The sequence below is a fragment of the Trichophyton verrucosum genome (genome assembly GCF_000151505.1).
Source record: "Trichophyton verrucosum HKI 0517 chromosome Unknown contig00019_1.f1.exp, whole genome shotgun sequence".
NCBI lineage: Eukaryota > Fungi > Ascomycota > Eurotiomycetes > Onygenales > Arthrodermataceae > Trichophyton > Trichophyton verrucosum.
Window position 1 is genome coordinate 45,215 of NW_003315622.1, and position 23,598 is coordinate 68,812.

General features: G+C 48.8%; 9 protein-coding genes across 9 annotated transcripts; 6 read left to right on the forward strand and 3 right to left on the reverse strand.

The window, feature by feature from the left end:
- Positions 1–1,695: 1,695 nt before the first annotated feature.
- TRV_00220 (multidomain presynaptic cytomatrix related protein) lies at positions 1,696–2,350 on the forward strand (the record flags this gene model as incomplete). Its single annotated transcript, XM_003025534.1, has 2 exons — positions 1,696–2,110; positions 2,238–2,350. The coding sequence occupies 2 exons, from the start codon at positions 1,696–1,698 to the stop codon at positions 2,348–2,350; spliced, it is 528 nt and encodes a 175-aa protein (XP_003025580.1).
- A 2,112-nt stretch (positions 2,351–4,462) lies between these two features.
- TRV_00221 (uncharacterized protein) lies at positions 4,463–5,668 on the forward strand (the record flags this gene model as incomplete). The annotated part of the gene is made up of 1 exon (XM_003025535.1): positions 4,463–5,668. The coding sequence occupies one exon, from the start codon at positions 4,463–4,465 to the stop codon at positions 5,666–5,668; it is 1,206 nt and encodes a 401-aa protein (XP_003025581.1).
- Positions 5,669–5,904: 236 nt separating this feature from the next.
- TRV_00222 (uncharacterized protein) lies at positions 5,905–7,236 on the reverse strand (the record flags this gene model as incomplete). The annotated part of the gene is made up of 3 exons (XM_003025536.1): positions 5,905–6,167; positions 6,280–6,365; positions 6,416–7,236. 3 exons carry the CDS (start codon positions 7,234–7,236, stop codon positions 5,905–5,907), a joined length of 1,170 nt encoding a protein of 389 aa, XP_003025582.1.
- Positions 7,237–8,209: 973 nt separating this feature from the next.
- TRV_00223 (uncharacterized protein) lies at positions 8,210–10,855 on the reverse strand (the record flags this gene model as incomplete). The annotated part of the gene is made up of 9 exons (XM_003025537.1): positions 8,210–8,541; positions 8,596–8,744; positions 8,795–8,988; positions 9,041–9,192; positions 9,244–9,684; positions 9,735–9,870; positions 9,920–9,977; positions 10,046–10,349; positions 10,477–10,855. 9 exons carry the CDS (start codon positions 10,853–10,855, stop codon positions 8,210–8,212), a joined length of 2,145 nt encoding a protein of 714 aa, XP_003025583.1.
- Positions 10,856–11,783: 928 nt separating this feature from the next.
- TRV_00224 (uncharacterized protein) lies at positions 11,784–14,450 on the reverse strand (the record flags this gene model as incomplete). Its single annotated transcript, XM_003025538.1, has 3 exons — positions 11,784–13,442; positions 13,492–13,791; positions 13,848–14,450. The coding sequence occupies 3 exons, from the start codon at positions 14,448–14,450 to the stop codon at positions 11,784–11,786; spliced, it is 2,562 nt and encodes an 853-aa protein (XP_003025584.1).
- A 538-nt stretch (positions 14,451–14,988) lies between these two features.
- TRV_00225 (uncharacterized protein) lies at positions 14,989–16,518 on the forward strand (the record flags this gene model as incomplete). Its single annotated transcript, XM_003025539.1, has 4 exons — positions 14,989–15,261; positions 15,324–15,606; positions 15,675–16,170; positions 16,224–16,518. The coding sequence occupies 4 exons, from the start codon at positions 14,989–14,991 to the stop codon at positions 16,516–16,518; spliced, it is 1,347 nt and encodes a 448-aa protein (XP_003025585.1).
- Positions 16,519–16,989: 471 nt separating this feature from the next.
- Positions 16,990–18,779, forward strand: TRV_00226 (uncharacterized protein; the record flags this gene model as incomplete). The annotated part of the gene is made up of 2 exons (XM_003025540.1): positions 16,990–17,437; positions 17,509–18,779. 2 exons carry the CDS (start codon positions 16,990–16,992, stop codon positions 18,777–18,779), a joined length of 1,719 nt encoding a protein of 572 aa, XP_003025586.1.
- Positions 18,780–19,520: 741 nt separating this feature from the next.
- Positions 19,521–20,165, forward strand: TRV_00227 (uncharacterized protein; the record flags this gene model as incomplete). The annotated part of the gene is made up of 1 exon (XM_003025541.1): positions 19,521–20,165. One exon carries the CDS (start codon positions 19,521–19,523, stop codon positions 20,163–20,165), a length of 645 nt encoding a protein of 214 aa, XP_003025587.1.
- Positions 20,166–23,209: 3,044 nt separating this feature from the next.
- TRV_00228 (uncharacterized protein) lies at positions 23,210–23,566 on the forward strand (the record flags this gene model as incomplete). Its single annotated transcript, XM_003025542.1, has 1 exon — positions 23,210–23,566. The coding sequence occupies one exon, from the start codon at positions 23,210–23,212 to the stop codon at positions 23,564–23,566; it is 357 nt and encodes a 118-aa protein (XP_003025588.1).
- Between the last annotated feature and the right edge of the window lie 32 nt (positions 23,567–23,598).

The window sequence follows — 23,598 nt, forward strand, 5'->3', positions numbered from 1 at the left end:
TGAGCTGTTTGCATGAGCCCCGGAGACGCAGTCAAGGAGCCAGTTGGCAGTCGGCGATGTGCCCGATCCCTGACAAAACTTGCATAAGGTAGCACTTTTATATCTTCCGCTGCAAATCGCGAACTTCTGTCTCGCTTGCTGGTGCCGGGCAGCCTTCCATGATGCTGCTTTGGCTTTGTAGAGCTACCGACCCGGCGGATGGACAGGAGCCAGCTCCGGTCAGGTGTGCTCAGGCGAATTTATGGCTTATGAGTATGCACATGCGCAAGGATGATGTCTTCTCCGCTGGCAGCTTGTCCATCCCAACGGTTTGCACCAGCCTCCTTTCTTGTTATTATTATTTTATATCCATCGTCGGCCCTTTTTTGTCTCTTTCGTTGTTTGTTGTTGTTGCTTTTTTTTCTTTTCTTTTTTCTGTCTGATGTTGATATCTACACGTGACAAAGGCTTGGCATATATATTATTACGTAATAAAATGACGTCCAAAAATAGTTTAACTCCGACGAGCCGAAAGTCGAACCTCCAACAAACCGACAGGCGAGCATCACCAGAGGACGAATAGCAGAAGACACGGCGTATAACATGCGGAGCCTGTGTTAACCTCCTGCTACACGATATGTCTACTCAGGACCTGGCCAGCGATCCTAAATTCACCGTCTTCATTCGCCTACCGTTCCCGCGAGGCGACTTCGTTGATCCGCCGCCAGTGAGTTTCAGCGTCCATAGATCTATAGCTATAGGGCGCATGCTATGGCTGTTGGCTCGACTGCCCCAGGCACTGACATGCTTGATATAGGTGAACTGGGATACCGCCAATGATAGAATACTGTGGGATGTTTTATCCGCAGCCCCTAAAGAAGGAGTAGACTGTAAGTTGCAGATGCTAATACTGCCATGATCATTCGTCCCCCGTCGATTTGTGATATATAGGCTAACACTAGTGCGCAGGGAAAGCTCTGTATGCGACACAGTAATACGCCCTCTTGAGAGTGCTTTAGCTAATCAACGGTTCCCTAGCGCGGAGAAGTTCAATATCACCCTTCCATTCTTGCTCCAACATGTTGCCTGGCTATACGATCGACGGCTTTCTCAGGTGAGGGCGCAGTTTCGGAGAGTCGGGCAACAGAATCCCCTTTCTGGGCAGGCTACGTCTGCCGGTGGAGGGACTCCTGGAGGTAGTGTACCTATGAATAGATCTGGTAGTGACGGTATGGTCCATATGCAAACATTAGCTGTTGATGTTGATGTCGATATCTAGCTAAACAAACCTCCCTGAACAGGATCTCGCATACAATCTAGGTTGTTTGCGCTTCAGCAAGATATTTCAGCAACCAGGGCAGATAATAGCAGCCCTCAGACTCCCAATATATCCCAGGGTCGGTTATATGCTAGCCTCTTAATAAAGACATTGGTCGATATTCATACCGTTTAATAGGTCCGAATTTTCCCCGTCCAGTTTCTGTCAGAAACCAATCGTCTGGAGATGCGGTCGCCACACTACCCAAGCCATCCAGGCGAAGCTCGGGTGAAATACCCCAGCAAAGAGGGAGAGGAGAGTCAAGGACCAATGTCTTACCGCCATTGTCTCCAAGACAAGGCGAAGACAGCCCCGGACCTTTATCCTCGTCCAGTTCAAGTTCAGACTCTGATGAAGAATCCAACCGGCCGCAGTATAGGCGGTACGGAAAATTCTCCATGGTCCAGAAACGAGCACCACCCAAGGATGAAGAGGAACAAGACGAAGAGGACTCTCCTGCTTTTCTCCCGCTTGAATCTATACATGAGACAGGAAAAACTACATCTCATAGTGACCCCGCAGCGACATTGCGCGAAATGCCTCAACAACTCAAGCATCAAGGCCGACAAGTATCAGGCGGCGTCACTCCGCTAGCAAAGACAAAGCAAGATCTGCCAGAATCATCCACAACGAGCTCAAGTTCTGGCATGGCAACGGGATCCCCTGCCAACGAGCCGTCCACTTCCCGCCGCCCCACTGGCCCAGTGGGGCCGCTCAGCCCACGCAGAACTGCAGAGCTGTCTGGACGAAGCCCTCATGGACGTGGCAGTGAAGGTACTCCTAGCATGGGAAGCAGTTTTAGCGATTTGGATGGTACGTTGTAATTATATCGATCAGACTCAAGCCTCCAGTCCTCTCACTTTTCTTCCCTTCTTTCCAGTTACTCAGTTTGGCAAGTCGAATACTAACTTTTATTCTCTTATTGTTTGATAATGCATAGATGCCAGCGTTTCGCAGTCTGCATTAGAAGAAGCTCTGTTGAGCAACATGCGTAGTGGCGTTACCAGCCGGATGAGTACCATCAGCCAGGCCCTACGAAGCAGATATCTGTGATATATCTCTCTCCCTGGTCAACAATATCATGGCTGACTGCTGACTATGCATCTAAACGATCTACCACAAGGATATCCAGCGATGCTCTTTGTTGATATTTTGGCTGTCTTACAGACTCATTTTTGGGTCATACCAGTAACTACCCCGGATCCAAACGTTCGACTTTCAAATCCGACTGGATCCACCCATGGCCATGCCTACCTGTCACTCCCAAACTAAAACTTTGGGGCGGACTTCATGAACAGGATGTAGCTCAGCTGACTCCGGCGCTTAACTCAGCTGAGCGAAACTTTAATAGCCTCATTCATGAATGCCCATCTTGTAGCGGTTAAGGTTCCGCGTACTCCCCCCAATCCCCTTTTCCTCCCTAACTAACCCCACTAAAGCCAAACCCTGACCCTGACCTCAGCCTTACTAGAGGAAAAGAAGGAGCTTTGGAACTGTACGAATAATCGGTTTTCCTCTAGGTTTGACATCTCCGATAACCCACCAATCTCATGTCCTGAGATATTGGACTGAATATCTAGGTATAAAAGACTATTGATTGATTGCCTTTGACCTTGGCGGAGATACCAATTTGATTTGGACTCATAGAGCTTATGCATCTCTAAACCCATAGCCTAATGATATTCGATTTTCCGATATGCTTTTAGGAAAGCAAGCCGGTTATCCCCTCCCTTCTGGCACTCGAACGGGTGGCTAGCTGAAAGGCAGTAAACACCATGCATTTCCTCCGGTAGATGGACGAATCTATAGCACTCCATGTCTTTCCATCATGCATTGCATTGTTGTTTGAGGCGGGGTCTCTTTTAGATACGTCAATATTGATATGGAATCTTCACGGTACATACCCAATCAACCCGTGTCCTTCATCTGGAGAGCAGATACACCTCCACATAACAATGTCGTCGGCCAGCAGCGTCACGAAAGGCATAAATAGGACCTTCGGCCCCCCTCGAAGAAAATTTCACCAACCCAAAGAAACCCATCGCATTGCCTAGCAAGTTACAATAAGGTCTAACTACCACTTTCCAACCAGTCGAAGCCCGCTTCCCACCATGAAGTTCTCTGTTGCTATCCTCACCATCCTCGCCGGAGCTGCTATTGCTAAACCAACATGCTCCTCTAATTCCATTGACATCGTGGACTCGGACTACAAGCAAGCCTATCACGACCTCCACAAGGAGTACACTTCCGCCATCCGCGAATCTGGGGCCTCCAATCAGTTCAGGGCCCAAGGCTGCTGCGATAGAACTCCGTGCTTTGTTGGATGTTTTGTCAACGGCGTTTGGCAGGTGAGTGTTTATCAGGTTGCGAGTATGTTCTGAACCAGCTATGATTGCTGACTTATCTCGCAACGTTAGTTCTGCTGCTGAAATTAGGATCCATTTACTTCGGTATTTCGGTTAAACGCCCTTTCGACATACCAGTCCAGAGTTGCTATAGGACCTAGTTATGCATCAAACCGGTTGTTGCATGACTAAATCTCTTTGCCAATTTCTTGCACTCTGTCAACGAAGTGTGGAGTACGCTCATTACGATTCTCATGATTTTTTAGTCTATTTCTTATCAACAATATCAAAAGGCCTTTTATACTAAACCTCCTGCCCCTTTTCCCAGACCAGTAAACTCTTGCTTAGTCAGCAATCACATCTGTGAATTAGCCGAGGCATAACTTTAATGCCGGCCGTCCCAAAAAAGTAATCCAAACCTCCAGAAAAACATCCAGCAAGACTTGAGGACATTCAGTTATTGTCAGTAATTAATATACAATCTTTGTCATTTATTGCGATAGCATGCTGGGTTCGCTGTGAGAATTTTCTTCTTTTTTCGCTATTGAGTGTCCTACGGTCGCATTCCCCGACGGCCTTTTGCCGTGCCCCGCCAATGACAAGATATACAAAGTAGGATCTGGAACCGCTAAGAATAAATCGCCTATATATAAAGAACTCGCCGAAGAGGAGGAACCATCATCTTTCCAATAACTACAGACGGAGACAAAGAGGACTAAACAGCAGTTACAGTACATCCACCGAGTTTGACGTCGCCACTCTGTTTGGCGGTTCCGTACCAACTATTGTTATATCCTGGACTATATAAACCATCGCTCTCATGTCTCAAGCAGCTCATATAGCTTCATCAACGCAGACTCTGACCCCGGAGGAAGCCGAGTCTTACTACTTTAAAATCAATCCGCCACCCCCCTCGTTGCAGGAGCATCATGACCTGGCAAAGGAGTTCATAGATAGACATGTCCAGACGGGCCGAAGATTGGTTCTAGTCACCTCCGGGGGAACAACAGTACCCCTTGAGACACAGACCGTCAGATTTGTGGATAACTTCTCTGCTGGTACCCGTGGAGCTACTTCTGCAGAGTACTTCTTGCAAGAAGGATATGCAGTGATCTTCTTACATCGACAGTTCAGCTTACTTCCATACTCGAGACATTTCAGCCATTCAACCAATTGTTTCCTTGATTTTATGGATGAAGGGGCCTCCTCTTCTGATTCTTCAGGCACCAATAATAATGGAGACGGTCCTATTATTGTCCGATCTGAATACCAGGATGAAATGCGCAAGGTTCTGCGACAGTACCGATATGCGAAGGATAACAACCTCTTACTTGTCCTTCCCTTCGTTACGGTGACGGAATACCTGTATGAACTCCGATCACTTGCCAACCTGATGAAACCTCTCGGGCCCAATGCCCTTTTTTATCTTGCCGCTGCCGTTTCCGACTTCTTTATCCCTCGTGATAGGATGGTAGAACATAAGATCCAATCATCCAATGAACCGGTTACCAATAAAGAGAAGTCAACGGAAAAGGCGAATTCTGATATTGATCCCGACACGATCTATACTGGATTCAATGACCCAAAGCCCCCAACGCATGGTAAAAAGCTAATTATCGACCTTGACCCCGTTCCTAAGTTCTTGCACCGGCTGGTTGATGGCTGGGCACCGACAGGCAGTATGGTGGTCAGTTTCAAGCTTGAGACAGATCCTGATTTACTTATATCGAAGTCTGAGCAAGCGTTACAACGATATGCACATCATATGGTTATTGGTAACCTGCTGTCAACTCGAAAATGGGAGGTTGTATTTGTGAGTCGGGACAAGACGACCGGCAAGTTTGGATTGGAGTGGGTTCGCGTTCCAAAGTCAACCACGAGAATGAGAAAGGGGAGCGTTGCTGCTAGTGGAGGCACGGCTCAACCCCAGCCTGAAGTTGAAATTGAGAGTTTGATTATTCCGGAGTTGAAGAAGGCGCATACTGAGATGATTGAAACTTTTAGAAAATCCCACGAATCGAAGTAGACAGGGAGTGGCACCGTGGATTCAATATGTATCGGATATAAATGTTCGCTATACTTCACCCGTGTAGTTATATAAATATTCCGTTGAGGTTCAGTGTTTGGTATAGCATTTTGATTACTTATCTTCTATAATTGTGGTAGGTAAAAATAAGTGTGGTCCGGTCTCTTTAGCTAATGATAGTTCCCCAGCCGTATCGTCTTCCAAATCTATGAGTGTAATGACAATGTCCCTGAATTTTACTTCAATGGTGGCGCAGATGGGTCTTCCATGCACTGATCAACACGCATAATGCGCCTCCCAGACTTTTTGACTAGTTGGAATACTTCTCTGAAGTAGGAGATAGTGGTAGGATTAAGATAGTGCATGACAGCAATATCACCACCTTTTTCTAAGTCTCTCTTGAAGGCCTCCAGTTGCTTCTCAGGAGTTGGAGAGCCAGCCCATAACCAATCTTCAATATCCACACTCCAGTTGATGATGTATGGGTCAGTAACCAAGGCTGCAAGCCTTTGTCGAGTTCGAGCGCCCACATTGCCGAAGGGAGGACGAAAATAGCGACCTATCAAGGGTTAATTAGTGATAAAATGAATACATAAACGGTGATCACCTACTCTCAATGCCTAATTTTTCTTTGAAAACCTCCATATTCTTTTTAAATTCTTCATCGATCTTCTCTGTAGTTGGCAGGCCTTCCATCCTATATATCGTCAACTTGAATTCTGTCGATATGTCCAGGAAGCCACATACATGGGATGGGAGTATGTATGAAGAGCAACCTGGTGTCCACGGTCCAACATATCCTTGTATACATTTGTAAAGTTTGCAGCCTCATCTAACAACCCGTTACCGACGGTGAAGAAGGTAACTAGGATATTTTCTTCAGCTATCATTTTCATGACCTCCTGAGCATATTGTGGCTGTCCGTCATCAATACCAAAGGCAAATGAGTTCGGTCTCTTGCATCTCAATGCCAGAGTGCCAGTCGGAAGCTTGTCGGGTAGCTTTATACCCTTCGGAAGGGATGAAACAATCTCAACCTTGAACAAGGTAACATCTTTTCTCGTATAGAAGCCGTGAAAACCAATCGAGTTGGGTCTCATAAAGTCAATGTAGAAATGAGAGAGGGGAACATAGATATGACCTCCTCTAGAATATCGCGAGGCCTCGACCGAATCCCATGTTTCAGGGAACGGTGCCCTCTCCTGATCACACTCCGCATTATGCTGCGTTACACTGATAGTGAACTTATCTGACCCCTTGAAGACGACATGAAGATAAGAGTCTTTATAGGCGGTCATGTCGAGACAGCTGGTGGCTATCTGGGTATAGAAGTTCATATCGGCATTTGTGGGGGAAAGGCGTAGGAAATCTTCGCCATATTCAGAGGGCATCCCTTCGTCAACGCCATGCCAGAATCCGAGGTCATTGGTTTCAGGGCTACGGAACGTATCGATCACCAAGGGGTCGTACTTTGCAACAGGAGCGGCGAGAGAGGAGTTGGCGTTCATCAGAATGACGCTGCTGATGGCCATTGATGCCAGGAGTTGGAACCAATTTGATGGCCCCATTGTGGGCGGTATCGATTCACTATCTGCTAGATATACCGAATAACCTGAATATACACTGAATGATAAGGGTAACCAAGAGTTAATGCTTTGCAAGGGCTTTCAGCGCTGGATATTGATTCATTGCATGAAGTGGTTGTTGATATCCCATCCACAAGCCTGGAATCTTGACTGGATTTCAGAAGGAAGACTCTTCATTGCAGAAAGAGCTGATGGGGCACTGCCCAGGTAGAAAGCATCATCCATAGGAAAATACTATGCCTATAATTGATATAGTACAGTGGGTTTTAGTTGTCGATCATGGGCTGTTGAGTGTTGATGGTAAGATGTTGTAGTGTCTCGGCCGGGATCCCCTGTTCAGCTAGTTAGTTAGTTCGTTGAGCTAGGTTGACGATCCCCGGAAAGATGGCATGTTTTTGTTGATCAACCAAAGAGAATAACGTATATTTGAAACATTCACTGAGAACACCATATGATAGAGAAAGAGTCTGGATTTGCATCCTAAACTAACTACCTAACTAGCAACCTAGATCATGCAGTTGTTCTCTATTCTTTTTTTTTTTAGAGTTAGAGCACTGAAATAACAGATGTTTTTGGTATTTTGTATGACACCATGGACACCACCCTGCCAGCAACTTGAACTTGTTGCTCCCTATACATAAACAAGGCGACGTAGACTGCAGTTAAGTAAGGGAGCAACAAGCGTAAGCGGGAGAGACGACTTAAGCCGGCAGGGCGGTATCCATGGTGTATAGTTGTAGGGTAAGAATATATGAACAAGTCTGGCCGATATTTTTTTTGGTTGGTTTTGTTGGTGTTTAGTAGTTAAGGGACTTGTTCTGATAATTTGTTTGTGTTGTTATGCGTTGGAAAGAGGACATGTTGGCTGATGGAAATGGATCAAGCGAAACCGGGCTTGACGAGACGATGCAAAAGGGATAGCACTGGTAATGGTGGTATCGGCATGAACCGTCGTTTACCATTCACCATCAGCAGGACCACTGCCCCAACCACCTTGGGTCTCTGCCTCAGATTTGCCATTAGCAGCCTCAGCGAAGCCTGCAGCAACTGAAGGAAGGGCGGCAGCGCCCCAGCCATCGTCACCAGCATTGTCGTCATTACCGGCTTCGTCATCGGTATCGTCGTTGAAGTCAAGCACACCGTCTGGTGGAACTTCGCTCTGCAAAAAGTCAGGAATGACTTGCTTAGATTCGACGAGGATCTTGACCAGGTCGCTAGCAATATCAGAGTTCTTGTCGTTGTAGAAAGAGGTAGCTAGACCTGGGTTGCCGATACGCGCAGTGCGGCCTGTAACATTATTTTAGCATTAGAAGGACTTGTATTGGGAAGAAGATATCTTACCAATGCGGTGAATGTATTCGTCAATACCGCCGTGGTTAACGGAGGGCAAGTCGTAGTTGACAACGTGCATGACATTCTTGATGTCAAGACCGCGAGCAGAGACGGCGGTGGCAATCAGAATTGGAGACTTTGCAGTCTTAAAGGCACGGCTACTGGATGTCAGTATAACTATATGCAAAAAGAAGCATCGAATACTAACATGGCATCTTCACGTTCACGCTGGGTACGGTCCGAGTGGATGGAAGTACTAGGCAATCCCATGTTGAACAAGAAATCATCGATCAAATCAGCCTGGGTCTTGTTGTTGACAAACACGATGGTACGGGATGGAGGCATAGCCATCAACAGATCGTAGAGACATTTCTTCTTCATGTTTTCTTCAGCCCAAACAAACTATGTTCTATTAGTAGTGACAATGAAATAATTATAGAGGCGCGTAACATACTTGCTGAGTGACGTTCAAATGAGTGCTGCCAACACGGCCAATGCGGATTCGAACATAGTCGTTGGCCAGGAACTTGCGAGCAACCTGACGACAGCCCTTGTTGAAGGTGGCAGAAAACATCATATAACGATGATCAGCATCCTCATTAACATCTATGTACGCGTTAGTACCTCATAAATCAATATGCAAGACGCGATACATACCTCCACCGGCAAGGATCTTAGTAAACTCGACGTCCCAGTCGGACTTGAGAAGTTCATCGGCTTCGTCAATGATGGTGTAGCGAACGCGGCAGAGAGAAAGAATATTGGGCTTCTCCATAAAGTCGATAAGGCGACCGGGAGTAGCAATCAAGATGTCACAGCCTTTCTGGAGCTCCATGCGTTGGTCACGACTAGGCCCACCTCCGTAGATAACGCATGGGCGTAGCATTGAGCGATAGCAGAGACGACGTGCCTCATCAAAGATCTGGGTAGCCAACTCACGGGTTGGAACAACAATAAGGACAAGTGGTTCAGCTCGAACGGCATCCAAGCTCTCGTTGAAACCGTTGCCCAGGTCCGGACGGGGAGCAGCGAGCTTCTTCGCTTTCCCCATAAGCTTAGACAAGACAGGGATCAAAAAGGCGGCAGTTTTTCCAGATCCTAATGCTGTCAGAGATATATTTAAACGTGAATATAAATGTCTATCATACCAGTCTGAGCGACTGCAATCAAATCATGACCAGTCAGGACAGCGGGAATGCAGTAGGCCTGAACAGGGGTAGGAACAATATAGCCGCAAAGCTTGATGTTGTTTAGCATGATAGGATGCAAGCCAGCATCCTCGAACTATATACGTGTTAGCACCGCACATATATGTGTAATAATTGGTACGTACACTCTTGATGGGATCAGGACGCTCAGTGGTTTCAGCAGTGACTTGGATTTGGCGAATGCTGCAACAATAAAAAGCGTCAGCAAGGTAAAGACGTAGATTATCCAAGTGATACGCGGGTAGACATACTTCTCAAGTAACTTGCCAACGCGAGGAATATACTCATCCTTGAAAAGCATCTGCTCAAGCTCTTCGTTTGGAGGACCAATATCGCCATATTCTTCCTTCCACTCATACTTGGCCGAGTTAGACGCCCATGGCAACGCATCAGCATAGTCATCACGGTTCAGAGCGTTGTAAGCCTCGTAGTTGTAGCGCTGAGGCACAACCCAGCCCTTCTCGCGAGCCATGGCGGCCGCCTCTTCGGCCTCAGGAAGAGCGTCGGCGACATTAGACATGTCCTCGAGCGGTCCTGGAGGCATGACGATAGCCTCTGTAGCGCTAGCAACAGACATGTTGACGGTGGGCTGTTACACGCGCTGATACCTGATATCAAGGGTGAAATCAGCCCTCGAGACGCGTCAAACTGGTCAACTCAGGCAAGGAGACTGAAGACGTACCGAAGAAAAAGAAGTACAGCAGGTGCCTCGAGAGCCAAACCTGGTTCAGTATCTGATGCAGAGTTGGTGTTCCAGTAGAGGACACAGTCAGGGTGATAAAATATGAAGAAGCTGAGAAACACAGAAAGTCCACACAATATGGAGAAAAACAATAACAGAAGGAAAAGAAAAAAGAAGAAGAAGAAGAAGAAGAAGCAGAAATTTCTTCCTTTTTTATATCCTTCGCCGAGAAGCGGCAAATTTCTTCACTTACAAAGCACAGTTTCTGTCCTGGAGAGCAGAAGAGGACGCAATGCGGGTGGTGATAGAAGATATAGAAGAGGACATGACAGAGGAAGGGTGTGATATCATTCAATTTTGGCATCTTTGGGAGCAGCATGCAGAAAAAGACAAGACGAAAGCCTAGTTATTATAACTTGAGAATCTCTTTTGCTTCTCATTTCCTGGCTGCATGGATAGCTACATCTGCTTCTGCCTGCTGGCATAAAGGGAGATAGATGTATATGCAAACAGACCACCAGGAGAAAGACATGGACGGGATGCTGCAGGTTCCTGATGGCCTCTACTGGTACCAGGTATAAATAGTTATCCCTGGGCGGCTCATGGATGCTCTAATTGATATGTTCATCCTCATAGGGAGGTATTGATATTTTGATATCTGACATCTGATATCCATAGTTGGTAGAGCAGCGGGTGGCTCTCCAGCCGGGTATCAGCCTGGTTGGCAGGGATGGAAGAATCCCACATCACCCATATATATCTTCCTGTCTTTGGTATCTCAATATATCAACCACTAGTTACTCGCACGATAAAATAGCAAAAGTTGGACCTTGAAAAGATACAAAAAGATGAAGTTGTAGTTGTGGTTGTGTTTTTGATGGCCCTTTTTGGGATATTTTATATTGTATTTTTGGTATGGGATGGTGAAGTAGACGGGTCTTTTTATTGGTCGAATGTGGTAAGCTTGGTTATATTGTGTATGGTTGCTTGTAATCTATTAATAAGCAGTAAATTTCCTAAAAAGGGCAAGTATTAATTAGTCATGCATAGTAAAATCATGTGATACAGTTAAGAGTAGTAGAATAAGTATTAGTCATGGTTCTCCTTTTCCAAGCGCCAACACTTTATCAAGGGGTATCTAATACCCAGACTCCAAGATTAATCAATGACATGGTAGATAAAATGATATTCATTATATCATACGATTCATAGAGTCAAGTATTTATTTGTGAGGTAACATATTCGGTTTTCGGACTCGTCAACTATAAGCAATATTCACATAAACCCATACGATCAGGAAACTCTTTCTAGTCCTCGTTCTCCATGTCATCATCATCTTCCTCGTACTTGTCGTCTTCCTTGTCTTTTTTCTCTTCCTTCCCACCACCCTTCTCCTTTCCATCATCAGTACCCTGTTTCTCTTTGCCTTTGTCCAACTTGTCATCTTTGCTTGTGTCATTCTTGGGCACGTCACCGCCGTTCTCGATCTTCTTGTTATCCTCTGGTTTATCGGGCTGCTGCTTTTCCGGCTTCCCCTGCATGCCTGTCTGCTTTCCATTGAGCTTGTCTCCTTTGGGCTTATCACCAGGCGGCATGGGGTTCTCGACCATGACAAACTGGCCCATACTAGGCACTCCGTCCACAACAATATAGATAACGTAGGCACCAGGAGGAGCAACATTCGAGTCAGGAGGCATGGTAACTTCAATAACCTGCTCACTTTGACCAGCCTTCCAGCCTGTGTGATCGAGGTAAAGCATTCGGTGGCCCATGTGCAGTGAGTGGGTGACAAATCCACCCTGGTAGAGAACAACATGGAGCTCAATGGCCTCTTTGTGGACGTTGAACTTTACAGTAAAGTTTCCACCGTTAGCAACTAGATGTCTGCTGGACAAAATAACATTAAGTGGCCTCTGATCCGCTTTCTTGCCGCTGAGATAGTGTGGAACATAGACTTCAACTCGAAACTCGGTAACGTATGCTGTCTTGGGGTCCTTGGGGTTTGGAACAAGCACAGGCTGCTCAACCGGATTTGATCCTGCAACCATCACTGTTCCGTCTAGTAACAGTAAGGCGACGGAGTGATACATGCGTGCAATTGTGCTTGACCCACCCACGGCCCAGCGTTCGACATTGGAAGCGCGGGGGTTATATATCCAGGGGTCATATACTGGGTCCTTTGCGATGCCAAATCCTTGCGCACCGCGACTGCAGCCATTCAACCAGATAATTGTGCCGTCTGGTAGCAACGTACCCTCCACCATGACCCTTCCACTAGGCATAGACTCAACATCCCAGGTTGGATTCTCGGACAGGGGCTTTATGCGTCCGCAGCTAGCATCAGTAGGGCTATTGATGTCAGGGTAAGCGCCTCCTCCACATATCATGATTTCAGGCTCCCATCCGTTGGCAGAACTCAAAGGGAACATGACACTTCCTCCTGTGTTCGGATAGGTCCTAAAGTCACCACGAAGGTCTGGGAGCGTCTTGACAATGGTATCTGTCTCGACATTGAAGATCTGGGCAGACTTTGAAACGAAGACGAAGAGATTTCCATCCTTGAGAAGGTGAAGGAAAGGGTACATGTAATAAGGCTGATTCTTCTCCAAGATAGACATGACTATGCTGTCGCCATGGGGATAACCTTCGCGGTCCAAAATTTCATATGTGGGATTGTTATTGTCCGAATTAGTCGGGTTCAGTCCGTTTAAGCTGCCAGAGGCAACAAATATTTTCCCATCAGGCATAGTCTGTACAGAGGGATACCAGCGGGCGGTGGATAAAGTGTGACCAGGCTCGATCCATCCTTCTTCACCCTTTGGGTCATCAAACTTGCGCTCGAGATATCTGATTCCCTTAAACCCATCTTTGACGGTTGGGTCTATGAAGTTCAGCGGGCCATTCCCACCGACAGACAGAGCACGACCATCAGCTAGAACGGTTCCACCAGCACAAAATGCATTCGTCTGTACAATTATTAGTACAGAACTGGACGATGCGTGAACCAGGACATACCTTGTATTCTAAGGCCACAACTTCGTTGGTAACTGGGTCATACTCCGAGGAATAAGCAAACTGTCCATTGGGCAGAATTAGTTCTGTATAGTTCTCGATCTTGTCCGCGAAAACGACTTTCCCGTTAGGCATGAGGATGGCCATCATGGCAGGAACTCCGGACCTCCCGACGGTTGTGAACTTTCCGGGAATCTTGAATGGATGGTAGCTTAGAGGAGCAATCGGTTTCAACGCAGGCCCGTTTATGCATGGGCCAGACTGGCATCCCAGCCCGCAGTGGGCAGTGCTGTTACCACAAAACTGGGGACGGTTGGTCAGCGAACAAACAAACAGTAGTAGAAAGTGGTAGTACGTACGCCATAGGGAGAGCAACAGGGGCCAAATGACCAGTCTCCGCAGACGGTATCTCCATGGCTTGAGCCGCATGTTCCGTCAGTGGTAACATTTCCGGTAGGGCTAGACGGCTGAGAAGGTTGGGGTTGAATGGTGCTAGTGGGAGTAGCGGAAGCAGTTGAAGCAGGGAGCTTCATTCTGTTAGTGCCGGTGATAGACACCGTTGGCTTTGGGCGGAAATGGGGACGCCAGAAGGGCCTTCGTAGGTACGGACGAGCAGCTTTTTGGGCCACATCGCCGTCATCAATCAGATGCGAGGGATGTTTCATGAAGCAGTCTACCGCTATGCCGGCCTCTCCTTCACCGGCGCCTCCACGGCATTTGCCTGGCGCATACTGAATCTCCGAGTCTCTCTGGACGACCTCAACAGTAGCATCAAGCTGGGGAGGCTGGATCTCATCCTCTGGACGATGACTGCTCTCACATTGCCCGTGCCGAGAGCACCGCTGGCCGCGCAGACAGCCCTGGAATGCCGGCAGGATAGGATCGCAGGAGAGCGGCGCATGCTTAAAGATGATGTGCGCCTCTGCCACGCAGACAAGCAGCGCCAGCAGGATTCCCTTCATCATGAGAGCTCGGTATCACCCTTGCAGCTGGTATCTTGAAGCTGTTTGTTCTCTTCAAGCCCGGCATTGCCGTCGTCCATGGTATCAAATTGTCAACAGCCAGCGCCGTGGCAGGCACTTTTCACCCGCGCAGAAAGCGAGTCTTTGGCCCGGGAAACTCCGCCCAGTCACCGTCGCCGCCATCTTCACCGCAGTCACAGCATTATCTCGTAGAGAAAGGCCGTAGTAGCTGTAGTAGCTGTAGATAGTCGACGTCGATATTCGCCGGTGGTAGGGAGTAGTTAGGTAGGAGGCTAAGTTAACTAACTGTCCGGAAGCGCGGTCGAGTTGATCCTCGGCGGAAAAAAAGGCGCAGAAGGAGAATTACGCCGTAAGCGTGGGCACGACAGCCTCGGATCCTCTTCCAAGGTGCAACAAAGACGCCGCCGCCCGAGGAGCCAGCGAGCAGGAATAAAAAGGACCCCCGGACGGAGCCAGAGCCAGAGCCAGGACGCCTCAATGCCCATGCGACCGCACCACCGTCTGCCCCCGAAACATCATGTCTGCCGCGCCAGGATCCTGTGCGGGTGTGGAGTCCGCTGCCTCGCGGCGCCGGCGAGCGCAGACGGAGAACGATGTCTCTGTTGAGCGCCTGCGCGAGACCATCTCGAACCCGGGCTCGGTCAAGATCAATGTCAAGGGTGCCTTTATCCTGGACGACGAGGAGCGGGCTGCTGCCCATGGGCGCGACGATGCCGACGGCGTCCACTACGAGCACAAGGATATTCGCCTCCCGCACCACACAGACGTGGTCAGCCATGTGGCCGTCGATGTGAGTCTGCTCTGCTCTCTGATACTGTGTGATGGCAGTGAATACTGATGTTGACTGTGTAGATTGGCGGAACCCTGGCGAAGCTCGTCTACTTTTCTCCCGAGATAAGCCAGTCTGGCAGCGGTGGTCGGCTCAACTTTATAAATTTCGAGACAAGCCGGATAGAGCTGTGTATAGATTTCCTGAAGAAGCTGAAGGAGAACCATATGAAGAGGAATGGCTCGGCTCCGTACGAGCTCTGTGTCATGGCTACCGGTGGAGGCGCATACAAGTTCTACGACATGCTCAAGGATGCGCTGGGGGTTAACGTGCTAAGGGAGGACGAGATGGAGTGCCTGATCATAGGTGTGTGATGTGATCCTTTCTTGCCATATGCCATTTGGAGAGAACCTTGGGCTAACGAGTGAGTGTAGGACTCGACTTCTTTATAACGGAGATCCCGAACGAGGTGTTTACATACAGCGAGACAACCCCCATGCAGTTTGCTGAGGCCAGGGCGGACGTATACCCATATCTGCTGGTGAACATAGGCTCCGGTGTCTCCATGGTCAAGGTCTCCGGTCCTCGACAGTTCGAGCGAGTAGGCGGAACTTCACTTGGCGGGGGGACGTTCTGGGGGCTCATGGCCCTCCTTACCGGTGCTCGAACCTTCGATGAGATGCTAGCCATGGCCGAGCGAGGAGATAACAGCGGAGTCGACATGCTCGTGGGCGACATCTACGGCACAGACTACGGCAAGATCGGGTTGAAGAGCACGGCCATTGCTAGTACATTTGGCAAGGTCCTCAAGCTGAAGCGGCTGGAGGAACGGAATGCTGAAAGTAGCGGCAGCGAATCGCCGACTTCAGAGCAGGACATTTCTCATTTCTCCCACGAAGACATGAGCCAGAGTCTTTTATTTGCTATAAGGTGCGTGTGCTTCAAAAACCAGTCCTTACTCTGGTCAGCAGGTCAACTAACAGCAACAGTAATAATATCGGGCAAATCGCATATCTACAATCTGAAAAACACAAGATCAAACACATATACTTTGGAGGCTCATTCATCCGTGGCCACCGCCAGACCATGAACACCCTTTCCTATGCTATTAGATTTTGGTCCAAGGGAGAGAAGCAGGCCTACTTCCTGCGCCATGAGGGCTATCTGGGTGCCGTCGGGGCGTTCCTCAAGCGCCAGCCACAGCATTGGGGTCGCAGAAACAGTGTCGAGAATGCCACAGCAGCTCGCTTCAACCAGAGAGAAGGATTATCCGGCTAGATTGGGATTGGCATCCATGCCGTCCTCGTGCTCGCCAGCCCCTTTTTATCCATACCCAGTTTCCTACGTAGAGACATAGTTTAGCCCAGTTAGGCTCTATAGATATATACGTCTCGTGTATAAATATACATCATCTATCTCTTCCATCGCTCCATAGGCCCCCCTTATCCACAGCCCATCTCCATCCCTATCTCCATCCCCAGCCCCGTCCGCTCGCTATCAGCAACGATCGACAGCCAAAGAATAGGAGATTTAATTTGATATCATCACGTGACTATGACGTTTGCCCCAATCGGGAAATATCAAGAACTTCACGTCGGGGCGAAAAAGCTGCAGGCAAGGCGGAAAAGACAACCCGACAGACAGACAGACAGACAGACAGACAGACAGTTGAAGGGCTTGCTCTTGTCGACAGCCATGCCATGAGCAGACGGTGACGAACTGCATCTCCGCTCTCCCCTGGAGCCTGTCATGGCTAGTAGCCGCTCGCCTCGCCCGTCGACTCCCTCGCTCAAGTCGCAGCAGCCGCCCAACTCACCACCTACGCTCGCTGCTCCCGTCCCGCCCCCAGTCCCCGTCGAGACACATCCGAATCGCGCTGGTATCAAATCTCGGCCTGTACGATACCTCTCGCCGGATCCAAGCAGGCTTGCGCCGGAAGACGCTTATTTCACTTCGCCTCCGAGGCTACGTCCGGGGAACGTAGCTGCAGGCGCTAGGAGAGATGGCGGAAATACCACGAACGAGACCGCGCGGCTGCTCAACAGGAGTGTTGCGACTCCAGCGGCGGTAGCGGCCTTGAGGATTCCGCCTGCGGTGCCTGGATTGGAGTCGAACCCTGTCAAGGATCGCCGGAGAGATCGAGGTCGTCGCAAAAGAAAGGGACAGTGGAAGAAGCTTTTATGGGTCAAGCAGTCTTGTATGACGCTCCGCAGCCCTTCAGCTAGATTCCAAAGAACCGGGTATACTAACGGATTATTTTTGATATAGATCCTGATAACTATACGGACACTGAGACGTTTCTCGATCATTTACAGCGAAACCCTCGGCTCCAACCGTATGATTTCTGGCCGCTGGTGGCTGATTTCACCGTCATCGTACAGCATGTCTGCTCCGTTATTATATTCGTCTGCTGTTTTACTGTCATCTTCCAGGAGCGTGTCAACCCGATAACTGTGGTCAGCTGGGGAAGTATTTGCACCGTCCTCGGCTGGGTACTCTGGGACTACTGGGTTGCAAAGGAGGGCATGGAAGCCGCAGAGGCCATGGAAGCTATGAAGCTACTGAAGGAGTCTAGTGGAGCTGCTCGTAACCACTCTACCTCCAGCTGCAGCAACTCGGAGAGCTTGGATGGGAAGGAAAACGATGTGAACGGTGGTCTTGGACTGTCGCTGGATACGTCTAGTGTCGGCAGCGTACCCAGCAGAGAAGGCTCAGATTCGGGTTCAGGAACACGCTCTCACTCCATCAGCACCTCCGCAACATCTTTGCACTCAGATCAATCTGCTACTCTCTCACTATCCCCGGTTTCGTTGAACCCTGCGGACTGCGCACTCGGGTCCAAGTCAGACACCTCTTGCACCAAGTCCTCTGGTGCAACTACTCCGCCATCACCACTACAAGCATTCTCGCCAACAGCAGCGTTTATAGCATCACGACACCGACAAATGTTCACCACCGTGAAATCCGCCCTATTAATATTCTGCACCTTGCGTGGCCTTAGCCCCATACTTAAATCACTCACCAAATCAACAACCAGCGACTCAATCTGGGCTATGAGCTGCTGGCTAATGGCCATCAACATCTTTTTCTTTGATTACGGATCTGAAGAGAAAAATACCCCCGTTGGCGGTGCTGCTACTGCCAACTTTCCCGCCTCTCTTTCCACCAATGCAGCTTTGATGGCATCCACCGTGCTCGCGTCCCGCCTAAAGTCTACTTCTCACGTCTTCAGCCTTACCCTCTTCTCAATAGAAGTTTTTGGACTCTTTCCTGTCTTTCGTCGCCATTTACGGTCTTACTCGTGGCGCGGACATGTGGCACTCACTGTAGCCTTGGTTCTGTTGGCTAGTGCATCTGTTGGCATCACGCTGAGAGGGGGTCTTTCGGGTGCCATCATTGGTATCCTCATAGGAAGCCCGTCAACCGCCTTAATAATGGGCTGTTGTAGCTGGTGGCTCATCAGTCTCCAGCGGTATAAAAATGTTGTCATCGGGCCCTGGGATCCAGCAAAGCCTATCATACGACGCCATTGGGACTGAAAAGTTAACTTTCATTTGTTTTTCTCTTGACTGTGAAGGTATAAAAGGATTGCTTACATAGACCTCTTGTTTGCTTTCTCATTTGATGTCTTCATGACCTGCGGTTTTGAGCGTTTTTATCAAGTCGAGGCGTTTATCTGGCCAGGGAAGGCTGTTGTGGTGCATTTCCTATTGCTGTCTTCTGCACATAACCCTTTAGTAATACGTATATAGTGTAATGAATCCGGCATCAACCCGCTTTCCTACTTATCTTCGTTTCGAATATCCTTTAGCAGAAAAAATATAATAAATAGAATAAGAAGGTATAAAAAACGGCACCAAAAAGGGGTAAAGGGGAGGGTGATGTCATTGTTTAGGGAGACGCGCTTGTGCCATGTGACGTCGCGTCTAACTTGCGGCACGCGCTTCGATGACATTTCCGAGACTCGAACATCTCAGACGCTCAAACAACCTCACTTCACGACGGCCATTCAATTCTTTTCTGCTACGTTCTTTTGCAGCGTTCACTCGTTTGTCATTTTTCATGCGATGCTTCAGTTTACCCGCGACACAGCAATTTACCCCTCAATACCTAGCTCTCCGCCAGCACTGACATGATAGCAAGTCTCAATTTTTTTTTTTTTTTTATCCTGCATCTTCTTCGATGATCTTCGCAGGGCACTGCACTTTCACACTCATTTTATCCGTTTTCCGTTACCTATTAACCTTCTCTTGTGTGGGGATAAAGTCATTATGAGCAAAATGTCGGCCATGCGACGCTATCTGACTGCTGAAAAGACGGCACACATTATGGAGTGGGTTGACAAAGTCAACTCCCAGCCATGCATCGGGATGAAACCCCGCGAATCTAGCGAAGCCGCTGGGCCGAAGGATATCACATTACCTGCAGCAATTCCTGCAAAGAAAACGGCAGAAAAAGGACGACCTCCGAAATACAGGCAACTTACCCTCAAGAGCACGAGGTTAAGGCGGGTCCGTACGAAGCCTCGGGAATCCCGAAAGGAAGATGAGCAGGAGAATGAAAAGACGGAAGCTAGGGCGAAGGAGGAAGAGAGACAAGAGCAAGAGCATGTGAAGAAACCAGAAATAGTTGCTCAAACAGAGAAAAAATATGGGGAAGAAAAGAAAGACCGGGAGGTGAAGAAGGGCGTCAGCGAACAAGCATTGCCCAGCAATCCGATAATGTCCAGCATTATCGACTCCAACTTGCGCATGTTCTGTGTGGAGATTGTGATTCCATCAAGTGGGAAGCAACAACACAATGAAGAGAAACAAGCTTCTGGAGACACAAGTCAAGCAAATAGTGAGAAACGAAAGCGAGGAGGAGCCACACGGGGAAGAGGCAGACGGACAAAGTGTCCTAAACTGGCTGTAGAGAAGGGCTGATAAGCGGGCAAGTATGAATCACGACTAAATGAAAGGAGCAAAGAAGCTGTGATGCAGGGATCCTCGTTGAAGAATCTTATATACTACCTCCCATACACCGGTCGAACGGACAGCAGAGATGTTATCTGCGTATATTTACTATATTTTTTTCCGCTTTTACTTTTACCTGACTTCCCGGAAGCCAACCCTAGCTATGATCAGCAGAACCCGTGGTGATTCCAACACTCTCCCCTGGCAAACCCGGCGAATAACCAAGCACCGCGGACCAGATGAGCCGTAGGTAGCCTCGAGATATACGAATGAGGACCATTGGAGAAAAGACGCCTATCCTCTTGACTTATCTCGATTGTGCCTTCACGCATGATACATTTTGTACACTGGGCGTGCTGCTCGTACTACCTGATTCTAATATTAGGATCATGTAACTCCGTATCCGACGAGAAGGGTGATGGAGCCTCTTAACGCGTCATTCATCCGATATGGCCCCAAATAATGTCTAAAAGTGAGTGGAAACCCGCAATCGAATTTTTTTCTTTCCCACAGACAGAGGAGACTGAACGGCCTGTAGGTCATATCCGGCGTTTTAATGAAGAGACGCATGTGGATGGGCAGGGGTGACCATGTATAGATATCATCACCACATATTAAGAGCAATATTAGAATATACTTCAATTGTGGGCTCCGGGCATGAAGCAATGCATTGCTGCCCTTCAGGGAACTCAATGCCGTGATGTTCGACGAGATAACTAGTTGCCGCTAAATACCAGCCCTTATCTAAGAGTAATATCATCGAACGTCCTGCGAATGTTCGTGAGTGTGGGGATAAAACGGGGAGAAACAACCTATTCAAACTCTGTCCGGGCCGCGGATGCAACCATATCTCATCCTTAAAAAAACGAATCATGCCGCTCTCTGCATAAGTTTGCCGGTTGTTTCTTAGGCCTGCCTGTCCGGCTGTCTAAATGTCAGGAGAAAAGGAAACTTAACCCCCGCCAGCATCACGCCAAAAGCCTTAATATTGAAGGAGAAGTGGCCAGGTTTATTAAACCTCGGCGCGCGCGACTAAGTAAGGAAAGTGGCTGTCTCACGGCCGAATACACGCGCGCAAGGCGCAAGCCTTGAGGAACCACTCAAAACGGTTGCGAGCCGACGATATAAAAAGAAAACTCAGCCTCCTGGGCTCATGTCTATCATGTAGGACAACAGCCTCGAGATCTCTCGGATTTTTTTCTTTTCCTATCTGTTCTCCAGTCCTCCAAGGTTTCTTACTCCCTCTGCTCTGTTCCAAGTGGTCGTATCCCGAATGATGACAAGGAATATTAACAGAAAGATCATCAGGATGTTTGCAGATCTGCTGCGGAGACTGCCTTGGATTCGACGAGTCAGGCATAGCAGTGACCTGTCCCGTTCCTGGACGAGACGTGAGTTAATGGCGGGATCTGCTGCTCGTTGGGAGGTACTCGACAGTCATCATCAAGTCACCCATCCAGTAATCCTGCGCTGACATTATCCTCCGAAGCCTACCGCGGGTTTGGGGTCCGGTTTGCCTTGCCATGGCGTGCGGTGTGAAGTACCACTCCAAGAGACGATCCTTGAGAATCTCTTCACCCGGGCTGAGGATTCCACACGCTCATCCTACCCACCGCGACGGGCACGTACTGGCAAGGCGTCCGCCCTCGTCGGCAGTCGGCGCAGCTGCTGCCTGCATATAGCTCTTTGATGTACTTATGTCGTTGGAAGTTGACGTTGAAGTTGAAGTTGAAGTCGGCGGAAGAAGTTGAAAGAATTCTGCCAAGCGCGGCTGCTCCACCGCCTTTGGCCTCCTTGTTTCATCGTCACGAACGTCAATTTGTCAACCTCATGCAAAGTCGGCGCGGCGACGAGCACAAAAGGCGCTGGCGAATAGTGGACATAAAACTGCACCGAGAGCAGTGATCTTCTGCTGCACAGCAAGGATCACGCCTCTTCTTTCGCCTTTCCAAAGCTTGCGCCGTCCAATCTCCCCGTATCGTTCAGAAGAAAGACGAGCTGATCGGCCGGCGAACCCCCCCCAGGAACCAGGAACCAGGACCAATCCTGTCAGCGTTTCTGCTTGGACACGGACATACCGCAGGCCCAAGGAGTGGTTGATTGTTGGCCCGATGAAAATAACAATCATCTGCAGCATGCAGAGGCCCAGGATGGCTCTCTTGATCTGAATATTCACCCCAAGCATGGGACCGTAGTGGTGCGGAGTCGGCTGCGTCACCGCGTATTCACACTTATCTGCTGACATTTGGCCTTGCATTGCTGTGTCAGACGTCCATACCTCTTTGTGCATGCCTATTCGGCAAGGAAGAGGCAAGCAAGTGTCTTTGATGACGGGATATTGCACGATTCTAGACACATTAATGCTCCATTAAAGGATTGGTGGTTGACGCCTTCTGATTGCTCCTCCCCCTGTGGGGCTGTAGGCAAGACTACTCACAGGAGCAGGCAATTTCTGGCCTCCTCTCACTTACGAGTCCCCCAGCCGTGGTCTGTGATAAGAAGATCTTCGCAATCTTCTTTCTTTTGAACGGAGCTACCATGGCCTTTCGACTCGAGGCTGCGCGTTTTGGTCAAAAGTTCCGTACCCCCACCCAACTTTAAGTCAAAGTAACCACGGCTCCTCCAGTTGGTTATGGTTATGGGCGCGCAGGGCTTGCCATGACGAGTCAGCCTCCACGGTGCTCCCATACTCAGATATCTGGTCCTATCAGAGGAGTTTGCCCTGGACTTATATCAGGTACCCTGTGTGGTCCACAAGCTACTATACCCACTCCCCCTGGCCTCCCGGGGAGCTCTATAGTATATTCCTTTCGGTCTATATAATAATCTCCCCATTCCCTCCCTTTTCTCTCATCTCTCTACTTTCTGATGATATAGTTGAACAGGCTTCACCTCTATCAAAAGGTCCATTCATTCTTTTCTTCTTTCTCTTCCAGTGCAAATATTAATCCAGGAACAGCCGAAAATTAAAAAAAAATTAAAATAAAATAAAAGAACCCTCCCTCTTCATCAAAATGCAGTTCTCCGCCGTCATTCTCCTTGGCCTTGCCAGCGCCGTCTCCGCCAGACCTTTCAACTGGTTCAACATGTTCAACTTCTCAAGCAGCACTGATCTGCCATTGCCAACTGCCACTGGTGTCCCAACCGGAACTGGCACCACCTTCACTGTCATTCCTACTGGAACCGGCACTGGTGTCCCTACGCCCACTGGAACCGGTACTGGCGTCCCTATGCCTACCGGCACCGGCACTGGAATCCCAATCCCAACCGGAACTGGCACTCTGCCTTACCCAACCGGCACTGTCACCGACACCGTCGCTCCATCCGGCACCTACCACTTCCCAACCGCCATCCCAACTCCTTATATCTAAGCAACTCGGCGACAGCTTATCTTCTACCGACT